This window comes from Impatiens glandulifera, chromosome 9, assembly GCF_907164915.1.
Source record: "Impatiens glandulifera chromosome 9, dImpGla2.1, whole genome shotgun sequence".
NCBI lineage: Eukaryota > Viridiplantae > Streptophyta > Magnoliopsida > Ericales > Balsaminaceae > Impatiens > Impatiens glandulifera.
Window position 1 is genome coordinate 16,153,381 of NC_061870.1, and position 20,035 is coordinate 16,173,415.

The window sequence follows — 20,035 nt, forward strand, 5'->3', positions numbered from 1 at the left end:
CCCCCTCAATATATTTTGGATTAGTACGAAGTATAGTCATCCATGTTTTGTTATGGACTTCCATTAGGACTAGACAAAATATTACTATGTCAAATAATGTATATAATTTCTAAATTATTCATAAAGCTAACTAGTCCAATAATTTAACATATAATTCAATAAACTATCATAACTTAATCAATATACAATCCAATAATCCAACAATTCAATAATTCAATAAAGCAATAACCCAATAATCTAACTAACATATAATCCAATAAAGCAATAATTTAACATACAAATAATCCATTTATCTAACAATCCAATAATCTAACATTCAAATAATCTAACTTAATTTAAAATCAAATAAACCAACAATCCAATAATCTAACATAACATCAAATAATCTAACAATCTAACTAATATAACCTAACATTCAATAATCCAATAATCCAATAATCTAACCTAACATACAAATAATCCATTAACCTAACAATCCAATAATCTTAACTTTCGAAATAAACTAACAATCTAACATTGATTTAAAAATCAAAGGGATTTGAAGATTAACCTAGATATTGACGAAAGGGAAGCGGTGGAAGCAACAACAACTTCAATTAGCGGCAGCAGGGCAACTTCAAACGGCGACGAAGACTTTGAAAACGAACCTGGATATTGATGAAAGAAGATTATTTGAAAAAGAATGAAAGAGATTGAAAGAGAATGAAGAGTATTTGAAATATTAGAAGAAATTAAACTAACCTGATTGTAGTCTGATATTGGGAAAGAGATGGAACCGGCGGCGGAAAGCGGAAATGACAGTAGTCTGATATTGGGAATGGGAGCAGAACGGCGATAGCTTCAACAGGCGATGGAGAGCGAGAGCAGAACGGGAGCAAAATAGTGAGCGGAGAAGAAAAGAAGAGAAGAAAGAAAGAAGGAGAAAAGAAAGAAAACGACGCTCTCATGTTTTAATAGGGTATCTATAACGGTTTTAGAGTAACCATTATAGATGTTTAATCAGTATTAGTTCGGTTATTCTCAAGACCATTACTGATATCTCTTGTGAAGACGAAATGATAGACATCGTATTAGTAACGGTTTTAAGGATAACTATTACAAATGTATGTATTAGTAACGGTTTAAAGGAAAACCGTTACTGATACCTCTTGTGTAAAATAAAAATTGAATGCATATCATTAACAGTTTTAAAGATAACTGTTACTGATACCCCTTGTGAAGACGAAATGTATAGTAATAGTTTTAAGGATAACCGTTACAAATGTATGTATTAGTAATAGTTTGAAGGAAAACCGTTACGATTACCTCTTGTGTAAAATAAAAAATTAATGTATATCAGTAACGGTTTTAAGGATAACCGTTACTGTTACCCTCATTTTGAAAAAGAAGAATAAAAAAACTAGTATCTGTAACGACTCTTCCTTATGCCCGTTACTAAATTTGTTTATTAATAACGGTTTTATATGGCCGTTACTGATATCTTGATATCAATAATGGATATATAAAACTGTTAATGATAAAAAAATTCAGTAAAGGTGCTACAGCGCCGTTACTAAAATTCGTTACCAAAACCTTATTTTCTACTAGTGCAAATTATAACTCTATCAACCAAATCATACCTGGTCTAATTCTGTATATACAGATTCACTTAGATCCCGCTTTCTTTGAGACTGTCTACTCATATTACAATATACTCTATTCAACGAATATCAAATACAAAAATAATTAGAATAATATCATATACAAAACCATTTAGACCAACAACAATAGCAATTTATTCACATGGTTTTAAATACAAATCAAACTATGTCAAGATGTTATTTATATCCTAGAAATATAATAAATAGTGAATATGCTCTATCAATAGTCATTGATACTATACTATATACTATATAACCACCACTATATTACTCATTCACCAAACCAAACTATGTCAAGAATGCATATTATAAGTAACCATAATAAAATTGATAATAACAACATAGAATTCCTTTTAACATTTATTAGTCTATTATATTTTAAAATATCAAAACAAACACATATTCAGTACATCAAATCCTGATGTTTTGAAATTAAAAGCCGACAAACAAACATAAGCCACCAGTTCAACATTAAGAGAGACAAAACTCAATATTTGGTAAGTCAATACTATCCTACAAAATCCAACAATATTATCCCACATAATTTCAAATTCATAATGAGTTTTGATTATAGGCTTCAACAAGAAAGAAAATGGCCTTTCCCATATTCATATTAGTTAGTACTTATATTTTTCTGAAGCAGCTGAGTTCAAACTTCAAACCATAAGTTGAATGAAACCCATTTGAGTATTTACATAAATAAAAATCTAGTATGTTATTACTTACACAACATAGAACAACATAGCAATCTACTAAAGAACAAGTACAAGAAATATGTACTAAATATACTCAGGTACAGCATAGAAATCTAGAACAGAGATTTCTACAATTTATATCTTATTCCATAAGAAACATAGCAATCTAGAATAAATATTTAGTAATCTAAAAGAAATAGGGAATCCACGAATCTAGACTAAATGGAATACAATGAATCAATAGGGAATCAATGAGCACAAACTAGTAACGAGATATGTTGCGGCAATGTTACTTCTAGGTTGCGGTGGGAGTGCGGTGGGGTTGTGGCTAAGGTTCGGGTAGGTTGCGGCGATGTGGATGTGGGCGGCCATTAGAATCGGCTAGCATAAGAGAATTGGGGCAGAGGTAGGTGTTAGTTGGGTAGGATTTGGTGTAGAGGAGGACGTGAGTTGGGTAGGGTTTTGGGTTGAGGGAGGTTTAAGTCGGGAAGAGAGAAAAAGAATTGAGGGAAATGAATTTTTTTTTCTAAGTTTTGATGCTTGGGAGGAGTGTTTTGGCGAAAAAAATAGTTTTAGCGGACTTATTAAAATTTTTGACTGCAACTATGTTTTCATTAAAAAATGCATATCGCGAAATAATTTTGGACTAAAGAGTATTGCGATTACGTATGCATTAATCTTAATTTAGAGTTAAATTGTAATATTTACGATAATCACATATTAAAAAGGTCAATATTGTTTTTAATGTAGGTCTAGTGGCATGTTTTGTAGTTTATTTTGAACTCTCGGGTAACAAATGCATCAATCTCAATCACACTTTACACGCCTCTTATTCGTCAGTAATCAAACCACCAATTCCAATCATATTCTCACATGTTTTTATCCATCGGAAAACCAACTATCGATCTCAATCACATTTTCAAATGTCTCTTAATTCTCGAAAACCAAGCACCAATCTCAATCATAGTTTCACATGCTTCTTATCTATCAACAAACCAACCACCAATCTCAATCGATCTTTAATCTCGTGACCTCATAATCTTTTGTTATAGACCTTCTATTTCTCGATAAATCACAACTTAATCATATTTTCACACATTTCTTGTCCCTATGAAAACAAACAATCAATCTCAATCGACAATTAATCTCGTGACCTTACAATTTGGTCAATCAAATATTTGATTCATATTTTTTAACCACTCTCAATTGTTACCGACCTATTATTCATCGACAAACCACATCAACATTACACTTGGTTAAATGTTATACTTATTTTTGTTATATTGCAACTTCAAAACATATATATAACATTTATTTATTTTTTTTTAACTGTTTAAAATTTATGAACGGGTTAACCCACGATCCGACTCAAGTATCCATTACTCTCATGTATATATCCAAATTAATCAAATGTTTCACCGTCAAACCAAACAAATTTAAATCATATATATATATATATATATATATATATATAAATTATTATATATTATTATATATTACATGAGAATTAGTTTTTCAAAAGTAAATAATTATTTGTTAAATTAGATGATTAATTAAAAATAAATAAAATGGATTCCCACCCATCTGTCTTGTCTTGGAAGAAGTCTTCTAGAGAGTGATGATGACGTCATTTTCCTTCTTCGTCTTTCCTCCTCTCTCACAATCTCCTGTAAGTTCCAAAACACAAATCGTCCAAACCCGTCGCACGATCATGGCCGCCTTATCCGCTGAAAACAATTCAATCGACCTTCCTCAGAAACCGAACCACCGCGTGGTGGTCTGTGGAGGCGGTGTGATCGGAGTCTGTTCCGCCTACTTCCTAGCCAAAAGAGGCGCTGCCGTTACCCTAATCGAGAAATCCTCAGTGGCCTGCGCCGCTTCCGGAAAGGCCGGAGGATTCCTCGCTCTTGATTGGTGCGACGATAGTCCCCTCTCTTCCCTAGCCCGTGCCAGCTTCAATCTACATCGCTCCCTTTCTCAAGAACTCAACGGCCCCCAATCGTACGGCTATCGCGCCCTAACCACCCTCAGTCTCTCGATCCACGAATCTGACCCAAAATCAAAATCAAAATCCAACTCTTCTATTATACCTTCTTGGATCGACGGCACGGCGAGAAACTGTCGCGAAATCGGTTCGACGGAGACAACGGCGCAGGTCCATCCGCAGCTGTTTGCTCGTACATTAATATCGAAAGCGGTCGCGGATTATGGAGTTGAGATTGTAATCGGGAAGGTGGAGAATGTTCGAGTGGAGGAAGGAAAGGCGACGGCGGTGGAAATGGAAGGCGGACGGAAAATTGAAGCCGATGCGGTGGTTTTAGCTCTTGGACCATGGACGGGAAAATTGAGTTTGTTGTCGTCGATTTTCAGAGTGTATGGGATAAAAGCCCATAGTATTGTATTGGAACCGAAGGAGGCAGAAGCCATTTCAGCTCACGCTTTGTTTCTGAGTTATCATCGTTCTGAAGGTGGGCCGCCATTGGACCCTGAAATCTACCCTCGACCTAAAGGCAAGCTCTAACCTTAGCCCTAATTTGAATTTTGAAAGAGAAATGATTAGGCGAGAAAATTAGGGAGGGAGAGAATTTGACGAGGGAATGACTTGGCATAATCTAAAAAAATCAAATAATTTCACTCTTTTCTCTCACTTTTATATTTTACAAGTGATCACTTTTACATTTTACAACGGAACGAAGTTGATGGAATGAAGTTGATGCCAAGTCATTTGTTCACCAAATTCTCTCTCTCTATCACTCCTTAATTTGAAATTGAGGAGTAATAGATAGAGGAGTGATAGATAAATGTAATTTGGTGAGGAAATGACTTCGCATCACTTTGGAAAATGTAAGAGTGATAGGAAAGAGGAAAAAAAAAGAAATTATTTGATTTTTTCAGCGAATAAGATTAGGTGAATAAGATTAGGTTAAGTAATTCTCTCACCAAATTCTCTCCCGTAATCATTTCTCTTTTGAAATTTTGATGTAAATTATTGAGCTGTAGGTGAGGTATACATATGTGGAATGAGTTCGGAAGTTGAGGTGCCAGACGATCCGGAGCAGATTACCGGCGACCCTGAATCCATAGCCATGCTTAAGAGAGTGGGTTTAAAAGTTTCGAGTCGGTTGGGGGAAGGGAAGGCGGTGGTGAAGGCTGAGCAAGCTTGTTTCTTGCCTAGCAGCGAGGATGGTATTCCGGTGATTGGAGAGGTTCCAGGAGTGAATGGATGCTATGTGGCTACGGGGCATAGTTGTTGGGGAATCTTGAATGGACCGGCGACTGGAGCTGCTATGGCGGAGCTTGTGATGGATGGTCAGGCTTCTATTGTAGATCTAGGTCCGTTTAGTCCGGCAAGATTTGCCGAAGGTAGGAGAAGATGATTTAGATTGAAAATTATTCTATTTAGTTTGTTAATTATATGTTTTGTTTTTTTAAACAAAATTATGATTAATTAGATTTTACTAATAAACACCAATAAAGATCTTGTTTAATTTAGAGCAAAATTTGGACGTAATACTGAAATTATGTTTTTCAAATTAAACTAGTAAATTTATTTCATTTCTTTTAACCCATTATTTCTTCTTAATCTTAATAGATTTATTTTATTTTAAAAACATAGAGGTTAATTTAATTATATAACTTTTTTTTAAAATAAATCAAAATTTAATTAAAAATTATTATTATTATTATTATTATGTATAATGGATACTGTTTTAAATCATGGTATGCTTTTACTTTATATATTATTTATATTAATTTAATATTATACTGAAATAGTGGTACAATAAAAGAAATGATGGTATAATAGAAATGATGGTATAATGTAGGAATGTATTCGAAATAATTATTTTAAGAAATAACAAGGGAATAATTTTTATAAAATTGACTTTTACTTTGGTAAAAGATCAAATTCTCCTTTAATAATTTTTCTCCTCTTCTCTTTTACTTTCTCTCTTCTTCTCATTCAGGGTAACAAGGAAATGAGGGATCTTTCTTATCTCGACAACGACCGTGGTAACGAGTCGTCCTTAATATGCCCGGTCGATAGGTCGATATGTCTCTGCTATTGTGGTAACGCCTCCTTTTTGTTGTTTTTGTATAAATTGGGATGTAATTGTTGTTTCAGATTTTTGAAAGAGTTAGATCTTAATTTGTTTCTCTTTTTGTTGTTTTAGCCAATCCATTTAACCAACCATCTTTTCAAGATTAGCCAATCCATTTAGCCATATTTTCGTGAAAGTTGTACATCTCTTGTTTCGTTGAACTTTGCATGCTTAAAGGGAGAAGTGAATTTGGCAGCTCTAGGGAGACTAGTAATAAGGTGTCGTAATCTCACAAGTCTGAGATTGAATCATTCGGTGCCTATTGACAGTCTTGAGAAGATTTTGTTGAAAACTCCACAACTGGTTGACCTAGGACTAATGCCCCTGATTTTGTTTGGACGGTTCCGATTGATGAAGGCGTTTCAACCTGGTTAGCCTACGATAACTAGTGTTTTTTTATTGTTTAAGTTTGTGGTTATTTAATGCTTTTAGGAGAAAAATTGTACCTTTGTATGTGAAATGTGAATGGATTTAGCTTGGAAACAGAGATGGTCTCATGGTTCCATTTTATTATGATCCTTATTTCAGTTAAGAAAATATGGTTGTTTTAAATCTGATTGGTTCAATTGATTAAGTTAATTTTATATGAACCATTACATAAGTTAATTTGAAAACAACACTATTTCAAACCAAATTGTCCTAAGAAATATGCATTTGATAGTTTATTAAACAGTTTAGGGATGGTTGCATAAATAGATCTTAATCAATAATTGCCCAAATTACCTCAATCCATTTGGTTGTACAATTGTGCTAGAAATAAAACTCTCATGACGAAAAATAATAATTATAATCATGTAAGTTATAACAACCCAAAATGAGTAAAATTGTGTTTCCTTAGTAACTATTTATAACAAAAGTTGTAAATCATATACCTACAATTGGAAGCAATGGTAGCAAGGCCATCAATTGTGAAGCCCTCACAACTAACTAAAATCAAGCCCTTCAAATTTACAAAAGTTTTATAAAGCAGTTCAAAACTCTCATCAGTCCAATTTGCAAAGTTTGAATATACAGTTTGTGCACTTTGCATCGGCGCAGACTCAGTTTTCGCAAAGTGCTATTAACTATAATTTGTTTAGTATTATACACTTTGCGTAGGCGCGTAAATTGCATTTTGCACAGGAGTAAATCTGCGCGCAAATTATATTTTGCGTAGGCGCAAGATGCACTATGCGTCCCAATTGATTAATAATAACTGTTTTCAGCTATAACCAATCAATATAAAACTTACCCATCTTTGTTTGTTGAAGATCTAGTTTGATGGAGTCGGGAGTTACCGTTCAACGTATATGTTACAGTCATCGGGGGGATAATAGACGGGGAAGCAGAAACAGACGTCCAGCAATAACAGAGACGTGTCGTCGGGAGATAGTAGAGACGACTCGTTGTCGGGATAATAGAGATCCCTCGTTGTCTCGTTGCCCTGAGTGAGAAGAAGAGAGTAGATGAGAAGAAGAGAGAAAGAAGATAAAAGTTATTAAAGAGAGTAATTTGATATGGGCAAAAGGTTAATTTAAAAAAAATAATTTAATTTCTCCTGTTATTTTTAAAAATAAGTCTGTTATCAAGGTTACCAATTTTCTTTTTAATTTTAATAAATTTATTTATTTTTTTAATAAATTGGATGCTCAATTGTCAAGATATTTACTTTCTTTATTTTTATCTGAACAAATTGGAGACTCAACTTTTAATTCTTCTTGATATAACTTTCGCGATTTTTCTCCCATTAAAAAGTAGATATATATTTTGTTTGAACGTTATAACTGCGATATCTTACCAAAATTTTGGTATATCGCAAATATTCGATAAAATTGATATGTCATTTATATCATATCTAGATTTTGGTACAGTAAACTTTTGATGTGATAAAAGTATGATTTTTTATTATCAAATTTTTTGATAAGGTATACCGAATCGACTCAGTTAGATAGTTAGATATATTAGTTACTAAAAAAATAAATTATTCACAACTAGAAGCAAATAAGAAATAAATTAAACCATTAACAAACACTGAAATGTTTAAAAATTTTGATGCAAAAACAAAGAATTAAAAGTACAAAACAAACAAGTAATATTAAAAATAATGGAGAAATATTAAGTAAATTAATATTTAAAAAAATGAAAACATTTTATATAAAACGTGTCTGACGATCGGTTTTGTGAAAAAGTTAGGTTTTGAATTCAAAAGACGAAACCCTCCCGCTCCCCTTTTCTGTCTCTCTCTCTCTCTATATTTCTCATTCTCTATAGGCGCTGGAGCACCAAAACACAGAAATTATACATGGCGTCGAACATTGGAATGATGGATTCCGCTTACTTCGTCGGTAGAACAGAGATCTTAGCCTGGGTCAATTCGACTCTTCAACTCAATGTCTCTAAAGTCGAAGAGGTTTTCTCCGTTCGATCTTGCTCAAATCCTCACTCCATTTTCATACAATTGCTCCAATCTCTTCATCTTAACGATTATTCCTAATTCGTCTCCATATGTGTTAATCGCAGGCATCTTCTGGAGCTATTTATTGCCAGCTAATGGATTCGGCTCATCCAGGTGTTGTTCCGATGCACAAGGTGAACTTTGATGCAAAGAATGAATATGATATGATCCAGAATTACAAAGTTCTGCAAGACGTCTTTAACAAACTGAAAATAACCAAGGTTAGATTGATATTTGTGATATTTGTTCATTTGAGCTTTGATATGTGATTCTAAGGATCTGTAGAGGATCTTGCAGTCTCAGATCGGAGATTTGGTTTAGTAATTAGTTTATAATATGAGATCTCATAGATCGTGTTTTCAATTTTTGTTCTGTAACCAGCATGTTGATGTTAACAAACTTGTGAAAGGTCGGCCGCTGGATAACCTAGAGTTTATGCAGTGGATGAAGCGTTATTGCGATGGAGGTGTTACACAGAAGTAATTTCCTCTCTGAACTAATTAACTTTCGGTTTTACCAATTGATGATTCAAAACACTTTAATAGATTGATACTGCATTCTGAATTGCCAATTCAGAATGCTGCAACCTTGTTGGGAAATTCATTTCGTCTGTCTTATAAAAATCACATATGTATCAATTGTAGTTACAATCCTCTAGAGAGAAGAGAAGCTTGCAAAGGTGGAAAAGATGCGAGCAAGAAATCTGCACCTCCACAGTCTTCAGCCAAGTCTTCTTCATCAGCTAACGCAAGGACTCAAACTTCCCACAGTCGAAAGAATGATGTTCATAATAATGCTTCAAACCAATCTGTCAAGCCTTCGAAAGAATCAAAACCAGTTTCAGATAGTGGACCGGCATATGATGAACAGGTTTTCTTTCTTAACATAAGAATTTCAACTCTTTAGTTTCTTTCTTACGCCTTCTTTGTGCAGATTACAGAGTTGAAACTGTCATTTGATAGCTTGGAGAAAGAAAGAGACTTTTACTTTGCAAAGTTGAGGGATATTGAAATCATATGTCAGATCCCCGAGATTGAGAAGCTACCTGTAAGTAAATCCTTGCATTCATTCATGGTTTCAAAAGTAGTTCAAAGAAAAGTAAAGAAGTAAGGTATAAAAGGGTTATAATTGAGGCAATGAAGAACAACATATCTAAATACAACAAAGTCTAAAAGTGATAGAACTTGATAGACTTTTCTTCAAGCTTCTTATAAACTTAGATTGAATTTTTGTTCTTTCTTTAATGCAGGTTGTGGAAGCATTGAAGATGATACTATATGCGACAGATAATAACAGTTCATCAGTTGTTGCAGAAGCTCAAGCAATGATATCAAAACACCACAAGGGTGTTGAAGGATTGTTGAGTCCTATTCCAGAAGAACCTGAATTTGCGCAAAAGTCGGACAGTCAGAAGAGGAAAAGCATTGTCAATATCGATGTTGATGATGCTGCTGCCAACTCTTTGTCTCCGAGGCAGAGGGTTTCAGATGCTTCAGATGTTCATTGCAGTGGCTCACCTCTTGTGAAACTCTATTGAGGTTTATGTTTCTTATTTGTGTGGGAATTCTTGATATATTAGTTCAATTTATTAAGTAGTTACTGAGTATAATTGTTTTGTGACATTTGAACCAACTTATATGCTTGTGGGTATGGAAGGTGATAATATTGTGAAATTTTCACCAAATATCTTGCAACCTTATGTTCTGTTTACAATATTTTTTTCGAGTTTAAGAAAGATCCTCATTTCAATTTAAGGGTTCTTAGTTAAAATTTGACTTTTATTTTATTAGATTTTATTAGGTAAGACTTTTTAACTTGAATTAACTTTATGAGCGATTTAAAACTATTTTTATTTGAACTAAATTAATGAATTATGATAATCTATTTCTTTGTTTGTTGATTTTATTAATTTTATATGGAAGAGAGTGCAACAATTTGTTGTATTGAGTCTATTGACTATACTTCACTTTAAGTTGTTCTATTTATAAACACAATTTTATTTTGTAAAAGATTATACATGACAAAATATTTTAGGTGGGTTGTTTCATTTTGAATATCACAATTTTAATTTTTTTTTTCAAATGGACAAAACAACCGTCTTCTAATTTTATAGTATTAATTTTTTTTTATTTACTTAATTTATCAAGTTTATAAATAAAATATATTTACACAAATGTATTTAATATTTTAAATAGAGTATTTTTTTCGATATCTACATATTCTGATTTATTAAAAGTGATTTGGATGACTAAAAAATGTGTGATCTTATAAAATTTAAATAAATATAGATTTTATATTTATTTTTATGGATAATAATTAAGTAATTGTTTTTTGAGATATACAAGTTTTAAATTATTTATTGCGGTTTGAATGTCTTAAAAAGAAGCGTGATGTGTGAGAATAGTTAATATTTATTTAAAAAAAATAAAAGAATTATTAATTTTTTTTATCAATGTGGTAATTCATTAAGAAATGAAAAATATTAAGTTAAAATAATAAGACAATGTTTATTTACGAAAAAATCTTAAATTACTAAAATGGTATTAATTCAACCTACTTACTTACTACACAATTAAAATTGCAGCCTATTTACCCAAATCTTAGCCTCAAATTGTAATTGAGTCAAAAATATATTTATGAAATTATTTAAAAATTTATCAAAAAAAATCATTTATTTGTTATTATCTTTTTATATAATTCAATCATATTTTTCACTAAATATAAACAATTTTTTTTTTAAATTTTAACTTTTATTTAAAAATATCATAATTAGATAAAACTCAGACTAAATGAGAATTGAAAAATAATAATAAATCTTTAAATTTAAGCCTCTCTTGATTAAATTATTATTAATTAAACTATTTAAATTATATTTAAGTTTTAGTGTCAATAATTTTGTGTAAAAGATTAAAGTTAACAAATTTCTCAGTATATTTTTTTTTATCAAATCAGGTAATTGTCCCATTTTGTTTGAAATTGCTTTTTAAAAAGAAAAAAACTATTCAATATTTATACAAATCATGGTCTTTTACAAAATCTTTATGCATAAAGTTTGCGTTCAATATTTGAAGTCCCAAAACTTTATATTGCTCCTATGTACCATTAATTTGAATAATATAATTTCAAAGAAAAATAAATAAAAATATCATTGTAATAATAACTTCATACTATAAGAAATTTGAGGAAATGACCCCACTTGATAGGCTTAATAATAGTACCAGCGCATAAATTAAATAGCGTGGTGACCCTCTTTTTTTTCTAACGAAAATGCCCCTATTGCGTCACGCAACTTCAAGTTACGTGACGCAATTTTTTATTTTTTAAAAAAATTTAATTATGATTTTTTTTGGAAGAAAATGGCTTAGTTGCGTCACGCAACCCCAATTGCGTCACGTAATCAATCGCGTCACGCAACTCCAGTTACGTCACGCAATCACTTCACGCAACCCCAATTGCGAGACGGAAAAAAATAAATAAAAAATCTCACGATTCCGGTTGCGTCACGCAATCTCCGACATGAGCAAAATCGTCCAAAAACAGTAAAAAGGATCACCAGCACTTTTTTTTTTTTAATCTCTATACTTTCCGCAATTGCCTTTTTTTAGGGTAACTCCACAAATTTCCCCGTAATATAGTTAGGATGTTTTATATAAAAATAAAATGCTATATTAAATAATAAAGAACTAAAAAAAAATGAAGAGAAATAGCGTTCACTAAAATGACATCTCCTAAAATGGGAAATTTGAGGAAATGACCCCAAAATAGGGCCAAATAGCCGATGGTGCGGGCCACTAATTTTTATAGCGCTGGTGACCCCCAAATTTTTTAATGACCATTTTACCCATGCGTCACGCACCCTCCAGGTGCGTGACGCACCCTGAACCCTATAAAGACTTAATTTTTTTTCATTTTCTTTTCAGTTTCTCTCTCATCCAGCCCCTTTCTTCTCGTCTTCTCCGCCGTGAACCCTAATAGCGGCGGAGAAGACTTTCTCTTCTTTTTCATCGCCGAAGAACCAATCGAAGAGGCACCGTCGACCATTCCACCATATTCAATGGTCTATAGCTGCAAAGAACTTCCAAACGCGAACTGCGGCTCCAACGGCGAACGACGACGGCCGAAACAAAAATTTCCACTATATTCGTTTATATTTGTGTTTATTTCGTTTACATATGATTGTTTGTGTTGATTTCCTATACATATGATTGTTTGTGTGGATTTCCTTTACAGAACGTCATTGATTCGCCCTGATTCGTTGAATGCAGGTTGATTGGTTGGTTGCGTCACGCAGGGTGCGTCACGCAGGGTGCGTCACGCAGGGTGCGTCACGCAGGGTGCGTCACGCAGGGTGCGTCACGCAGGGTGCGTCACGCAGGGTGCGTCACGCAGGGTGCGTCACGCAGGGTGCGTCACGCAGGATTACAAATGAAAGTTGACGAAGAATCAATTGGAGGTTTATTCGTGGCGTTTCTTCATCAATGGAGGTATATTACCTTACATTTGCTGACTTCAAATTCTGTATTATTGGTGCTTTCATGTTAATGATGTTTTTTAACTAATATGTCCCGTTTACAGTGTGCTAGGCAAGGTTTTGCATTGGGTTTATCTGTCCTAGTTAGTTCTATCCCAAGCATCAAAATTGATGCATTGCTGAATCTCATAGTAGATACCCTGCCGGCCACTTCTTCAATGAAAGGACAGGTTACAAATGAAAGCCTCAATTTTTTTATATTTTTTTTTGCCAAATGGAATAATGTTCATTTTCATTAAATATTTAACTAGATGATGGTGGCCAATATAGGACATGCGAGATAATCTTTTGGGTCGATTATTTGCTTATGGTGCTATTGCACGATCCAAAAAGTTATCTGAAGATTGGAGAACTGACCAGAACTCAACGCAAATTGTTGAATTCATTGGTTCTCTAGTTGGCCTTGCATCCAAGAAGAGGTACCTTCAAGAGCCTGCTGTCTCAATAATTCTGAACTAATTAACAAGGTAAATTTCTTCGACATGAGTACACTTATTTATCTGAGGTGTTCACTCATTTATATGATATGTTAATTGGGTGGTGTTTACAGGTATCTGCAGAGTCTGTCTTGAATGAGATTTTGAAGCACCAGGTCTTGGTGATTGGTTTAATGGTGCAATTGAAGTTGGAAATCCCGATGCATTGCTTCTAGCTCTTAAAATGAGAGAGAAAATATCTGTTGAAAGCAATGTCTTTGGGAAACTTCTTCCTCATCCATATATAGCTGGAAGCTTTTTTACAGTTGAACACTTGTCCTCTATTTCTAACTGCTTGAAGGTGATTCTCGTAATTGAATTTCTCTTGATTCTTCCTTTTATGCAAACTAGTCTTAATCTTCTTTGTATGGCCTAACTTGCAGAAGTCTACTTTCTGTCAGCCTCGTGTTCATAGTATATGGCCTGTCTTAGTGAATATTATCCTACCAGATGTGGTCTTGGAAGTAGACTCAACTCAAAGCTCGCATTCTGGAAAAAAACACAAAAGAAACCGCAAAGCTAGTTTGTTGGAAGAAGAGGTTGAGAAAAATCTGAAGTGCTTCTGCGAAGTTGTGTTGGAAGGATGTCTTTTTTTGTGCCAATTTGAGTTTTGCTGTAAACTCTGTACTGTGTATATATACAACACCTTTGTTATAGATTATTCTTCATTTAAGTTGGTTCAAACATTTAATTTATTTATCTTTTTTTATTTGTTATTTGATAAGAGAAGTGTGATTGAGGTAAATCTTTGAATTTTGAACGAAATGATTCAATGGTTTAGTTTCAAGTTATAGAGGGTTAAACAAATCTAGATAGTTACAAATAAATTGTGATTTGTGAACCAGAAGTTGTGATTTGAGGTAATGTAATGCTTTACAATTATTGAGTAATGTGTGATTTACAAACCAATGTAATTACATATAAAGTTCCCAACATATTTGATTTACAAACAAATAAGAAACGATTTATAAAAGACAGTATAAAGACACATATCATCTGATCTTTGTTGATCATAAAAGAGATCGATCAGATCCAAAAATTAGGGTTCTTCGTCGTCATTATCCTGCACCAAGATGATTAACATGTCACATGTCGATCTGGCTCTGCAATCTCACGTTCTCTCTTTCTACATGAGACATTTTATTTCTCTCCTCCAACAGATGAACTTGCAGGTGTTCAACACATTTTGCATCTTCTTCCAATTGCTCATTTAACTCATCAATCTCTCTATCCTGAGTTTTCAACAGACAATGGAGAAATATGTGACAAACTATGTCATCAAATTAAAAATAGAAGCTAATCAATCTACTACAATCCTAAACTACAAAATTTGGCTTTTATGGGCCACACAGCTTGGATTGACACCAGATAGCTATATAGATCCAATTTGAGAAAGATTTCATAATCAAGAATAAACTAACATGCTTCAAGCCTTCAACACTCTAAAATCAGTTGTCAGTTACCCTCATTTCTTCAAAGAATAAATTGGGTATTTCAACAGGGCATTTCATCAACCTAATATATTTGAACTGTTAACACAAAAAAGAAATAACATATTCAGATGGTTGCTACTATCAATCGAGAGACACCGTAACAATGAAATGCAAATACTAACTATAAATGGTTTGGGGTGCGTCACGCAGGTGCGTCACGCAGGTGCGTCACGCAGGTGCGTCACGCACCTGCGTGACGCACCCGGATTTCGCCGCCGGTGACATTTACCTAATCAATCCCTAATCCCTAAACCCTAACAAACAATGCGTTCAAATAAAGGAAAAAGTAAGCATACCAGTAGCAGAAAGAGACATCTCCTTCGTTGGGATCCCGCCGTCTTCGTTGGGATTCCTTCGTCGGTGGTTGTACTTTTTAGAGAGAAGAAGGAGAAAAGGAAGTGACGAAAGAGAAGAAGAAAGAAAGAAATGAAAAGAAAGAGAAAAACTGTAATTTTTTTTATTATATAGTAAGGGCATTGTGGACTTTTCACAATGCCCTCAGGTGCGTCACGCAACCGGAGGGTGCGTGACGCAACGGGGGTATTTTCGGCAGAAAATTATTTGGGGGTCACCAGCGCTATAAAAATTAGTGGCCCGCACCAAACATAATTAGCCCCCTTTTTGGGGTCATTTCCTCAAATTTCCCCCTAAAATTGGAGTAAAAAAAAAAGCTCTTATCCATGGCCGTTTCTTCCCTCAGAAAATCTCACCGCCTTTACTCCGGTACCTCTGTTATCGCCGGAGAAGAAGAGAAGAACTCACCGGAAAACCGAAATCATGAATTGTTACATCCTAAGCTGCGATTCGCATGTCGAGCGAGCTTTAACTCACTGGAATAAGGTGGGGAAGCCAAAGATGATTGTCGCTCCCATGGTTAACCATTCGGAGCTACCTTTCAGGATGCTTTGCCGGAAATACGGAGCAGAAGCTGCTTATACGCCAATGCTTCACTCTCGTATCTTCATCGAAAGCAAGAAATATCGTTCCCAGGAATTCACTACCTGCCAGGTTTTTCCATTTCTCATGCTTTCTTGTTCAAATTCGTTCCGTTCGTCTCTCAATTGTAAATTAGTCTGCTCCTTTACAATAAGATGGATGATGAGAACTCAATGAATTGGCATTTGATTTAACTTAAAACTCTTACATATATAAACAGTGGAAACTATTCTACTTTCAGAAGAGTTCTTAACTTTAACAAGATCATTCTTCAATATTATGTGTATAATCAATCTGCTCAGCCATTACAGCAATTCAAAATGACTGGCAATTAAACCTAGATGCTCAACAGTATGGCTCTGTATACTTTGATAGAGAATAAATACACAACATAGACTTCTGTGATGATCATTTCTTGTTTCATAAGATTATTGTGACTTGACAATGAGAATTGGAAATGGTGGATAAGTTGATGCTTGTGCAGGTGATATTGCCTTTCTTTGTGAAATCAGAAGCAATTCTTGTTCAATTAGTTTGATCAAAGTGAGAGTGTTGCACTTTCTTAGGTTTAGGGTTGAAATCAATAGAAAAGAGGAAATGAGGAAGGAATGGCCTCAATATTTCATATACTCCTTGATGGCTAACTCAACCTATTTATTATAATCATAGGGTTTTCCATCTATTCTAACAACTCCATGGGCTTATTTACTATATAGTGTCCTAATTAATAACCCTAACCTTAATAATACGTAACGAAGAGTAATATAACGAGGTTAGTATTGGAATAATGGAATTATCCTGGATGGGGGATTATTCCGATGAATTAGGCAAGATTCTTATTCTGAATAGGTTTATATCCAAAAAAAGCTTCTTCTCAAATGGAGTATAGATGTGTATACATTCATTGTCTTGTATTTCAACTTTCAGACTTGAATTATTTTATGTTAGAAATGATATAGCAAATGCATGTTAAATTCTAATAAGTCTTTTGCAAAAAAAAATCTCAATTTCTCTTCATGACTCCCAATCTTTACACTTGGTTCTTATTTATATTTTTCTATCTTAGCCAGTGATCAATGTAAAATCTTCATTGAGTGTATGATTATCTTATTGATCATACTTTGCAGGATGATCGTCCATTACTTGTTCAATTTTGTGCAAATGACCCAGCCATTTTGTTGGAAGCAGCTCAAACTGTGGAACCATATTGTGATTATGTTGATATTAATTTGGGGTAAATTTTCTTCTTTATTAGTAGTGAAGAATAATTTTCTTTAGAGTGAATTCATAAAATAACCCAAGTATTCGTCAATTTTATTGAAATCCGCCCTTAACTATCTTCATATATATATATATGACAGTCTTGTAATGAACCCTTAGGTAGACGAAAGTCTTGTAATGGAATTTATCTGTTCGAATTCTCAGCCACGACCAAATTTTGATGACCGTACCTTTTTTTTATATAGAAAAAAGATGACTGCACCTAATGTTTGCCATATGTACCAATTTTCAAACATCACAACATAAATACTAATAAAAGGAAACTCATAAGAGATTATAGCTTAAGTTGACTAAGTCTTTACTTAAGAGGTGGAGAGTCTCTCATGCTCGATTCTCAATAGGAATGTTCTGATTTAAGTGGAGGTCGTGATCGTGGGTTGTCGTGTAATCCTCCTCCATTAAATAAACCATTTTTTTAGGTTCCGTTTTAAAAATGACTCACATCAAAACAATTATATAGTTTATGATGTATTTATGCATTTTCTTTGTTTATTTGAATAAAATTATGTTTGGAAACAAAACTTAGCTAGGGGCAGATTCAAATTTTATTTATAGTGTTGAGACATCACACAATAACGTTAATCTAAAATGATAGTAAAGTAGTGAATGCAAGATTTAACGAGGTTTGACCAACAATGTCGCCAATTCTATAGGTATTTCATGAAATAATAGTTCAAGTAACCCTAGTTTAGAATGTCACAAAAACTAAACTATCATTTAACCCAACCCATTCATAATAAACCCTAATTACAAATACATGAGTCGAGGGCCTCGGGCTTGAGCAGCCCCACCCCTTCTCCATAAAAGAATAGCTTACATTTTTATTTTAATGACTAGTCATTTGTTCTATTGGTATGATTCTTACGTTAAGTGATTAAGATCAGGATAGGGCAACCCATTCCTTGAGCCCGACACTGTACGAATCGTATCCCGTATATAGTTTCATTAGGATTCTGATATAGAAATGGGGTTTACACTATTCTTTAGATTTTGGTTACAATTTTGGCATCATCATTTTCTAAACTAACTTAACCACATGAACTTATAGGTGTCCAAGGCGAATAGCCAGAACAGGTAACTATGGAGCTTTCCTAATGGACAATCTCCCTCTTGTTAAATCACTAGTAGAAAACCTTGCTCTAAACCTCAAAATTCCAGTCTCCTGCAAAATACGACTTTTCCCAGATCTACCCGACACAATAAACTACGCCAAAATGTTACAGGACTCCGGTTGCTCCCTCTTAGCTGTCCACGGAAGAACAAGACTAGAAAAAGATTCGCGAAAATCAATTGCCAACTGGTCTGCAATCAGAGCCGTGAAAGAAGCTGTAAGGATCCCAGTCCTGGCCAATGGGAATATAAGACACATGGACGATATTGACAGCTGTCTTAGAGAGACTGGTGCAGATGGTTTGCTTTCTGCAGAGTCGCTTCTTAGAAATCCGGCTATGTTTGCTGGATTTCGATTGGCTGAATGGGTTGTAATGGGGAATGAAGAGGATGATGGAGGGTTGTATAAAGACGGGGGATTGGATCAATGTGATTTGTTGGTTGAGTATTTGAAGCTTTGTGAAGAGTATCCGGTACCATGGATAATGATACTTTCGCATGTTCATAATATGGTTGGAGATTGGTTTGTGGATTGTCCGGAAATTAGAGATGAGTTGAATCGAAAGGCGAAGGCGAATGGATTGACGTTTGAGTTTTTGTATGGTATGGTTCATCGGCTTAGAGAAGTTGGTTCAAGGATACCACTTTATGTTAAGGGATGAGGAAGTATGATTGATCATTTGATTTATGCTCTCTAATTTGAGAGTTGGTTCTCAGTTTGAATGAGAAACCATGAAGATAATTCATTTGGATATTGATTTGGAACATAATTTAATTAGATATATATTTATAAATTTGTTCTATTTGTAAAAAGATTTTTTTTTTTTTGCATTTAAGCTTTGATTGATATGGTGATACATTTAAATGATATGATATGTGTTTTTGTAAACAAGTTAGTTTGATAGATAAGTATTTTTAATATTTAATATTTAAAAAATTGTTAGAATTGAAATTGTAAATAATGTATATATATTTTAAGATTATAGTTTGATTCTAGTTTTATTTAAGTAATGTTATAGATCTGATGTTATTTTGAAATAATGTTTTCTTTTTCTTTTTCCAAACTAAGTATTTTATCAATATTTGAAAGTTTGTCATAATTTATTGAAAATGTTTTTCTTTTGGATTGATATTAAAAAAACAGATTTATTATTATTATAATATATATATATATATTTATATTAAAATTTAGAATAAACATTTTTATAATTAATTGAAAATGTTTTTTATTTTATTTTTTACCCTTATTATGACTTTTTATTAAGATGTGCTCTATTTTTATTTTAACCACTTAAATTTGAACTGATGTTATATTTTGTTAGGTAAAAAAATTTGTTTA

The 20,035-nt window shown here is 33.4% G+C and overlaps 4 protein-coding genes across 4 annotated transcripts; all 4 read left to right on the top strand.

Moving 5' to 3' along the window:
- The first annotated feature begins 3,920 nt into the window (after positions 1–3,920).
- Positions 3,921–5,828, top strand: LOC124915093 (putative oxidoreductase TDA3). Its single transcript, XM_047455746.1, has 2 exons — positions 3,921–4,845; positions 5,336–5,828. Exons 1-2 carry the CDS (start codon positions 3,954–3,956, stop codon positions 5,710–5,712), a joined length of 1,269 nt encoding a protein of 422 aa, XP_047311702.1. The 5' UTR covers positions 3,921–3,953; the 3' UTR covers positions 5,713–5,828.
- Positions 5,829–8,614: 2,786 nt separating this feature from the next.
- On the top strand, positions 8,615–10,450 carry LOC124915384 (microtubule-associated protein RP/EB family member 1C-like). The gene is made up of 6 exons (XM_047456091.1): positions 8,615–8,824; positions 8,935–9,090; positions 9,251–9,348; positions 9,514–9,739; positions 9,803–9,916; positions 10,119–10,450. The coding sequence occupies exons 1-6, from the start codon at positions 8,717–8,719 to the stop codon at positions 10,404–10,406; spliced, it is 990 nt and encodes a 329-aa protein (XP_047312047.1). The 5' UTR covers positions 8,615–8,716; the 3' UTR covers positions 10,407–10,450.
- A 2,818-nt stretch (positions 10,451–13,268) lies between these two features.
- LOC124915879 (rDNA transcriptional regulator pol5-like) lies at positions 13,269–13,859 on the top strand. Its single transcript, XM_047456629.1, has 3 exons — positions 13,269–13,353; positions 13,445–13,570; positions 13,671–13,859. The coding sequence occupies exons 1-3, from the start codon at positions 13,348–13,350 to the stop codon at positions 13,857–13,859; spliced, it is 321 nt and encodes a 106-aa protein (XP_047312585.1). The 5' UTR covers positions 13,269–13,347.
- Positions 13,860–16,045: 2,186 nt separating this feature from the next.
- LOC124914302 (tRNA-dihydrouridine(16/17) synthase [NAD(P)(+)]-like) lies at positions 16,046–19,598 on the top strand. Its single transcript, XM_047454818.1, has 3 exons — positions 16,046–16,377; positions 17,433–17,539; positions 18,635–19,598. The coding sequence occupies exons 1-3, from the start codon at positions 16,147–16,149 to the stop codon at positions 19,356–19,358; spliced, it is 1,062 nt and encodes a 353-aa protein (XP_047310774.1). The 5' UTR covers positions 16,046–16,146; the 3' UTR covers positions 19,359–19,598.
- The last annotated feature ends 437 nt before the right edge of the window (positions 19,599–20,035 follow it).

Bases quoted from the DNA above. Each gene is read 5' to 3' on its own strand.
- LOC124914302 (XM_047454818.1), top strand. From the start codon at position 16,147: ATGAATTGTTACATCCTAAGCTGCGATTCGCATGTCGAGCGAGCTTTA. The intron at 16,378-17,432 runs GTTTTTCCATTT...CATACTTTGCAG, and splicing joins AGGAATTCACTACCTGCCAG to GATGATCGTCCATTACTTGT. The intron at 17,540-18,634 runs GTAAATTTTCTT...ATGAACTTATAG, and splicing joins TATGTTGATATTAATTTGGG to GTGTCCAAGGCGAATAGCCA.
- LOC124915384 (XM_047456091.1), top strand. From the start codon at position 8,717: ATGGCGTCGAACATTGGAATGATGGATTCCGCTTACTTCGTCGGTAGA. The intron at 8,825-8,934 runs GTTTTCTCCGTT...TGTTAATCGCAG, and splicing joins ATGTCTCTAAAGTCGAAGAG to GCATCTTCTGGAGCTATTTA. The intron at 9,740-9,802 runs GTTTTCTTTCTT...TTCTTTGTGCAG, and splicing joins GACCGGCATATGATGAACAG to ATTACAGAGTTGAAACTGTC.
- LOC124915093 (XM_047455746.1), top strand. From the start codon at position 3,954: ATGATGACGTCATTTTCCTTCTTCGTCTTTCCTCCTCTCTCACAATCT. The intron at 4,846-5,335 runs GCAAGCTCTAAC...ATTGAGCTGTAG, and splicing joins AATCTACCCTCGACCTAAAG to GTGAGGTATACATATGTGGA.
- LOC124915879 (XM_047456629.1), top strand. The intron at 13,571-13,670 runs GTTACAAATGAA...TGGCCAATATAG, and splicing joins CTTCTTCAATGAAAGGACAG to GACATGCGAGATAATCTTTT.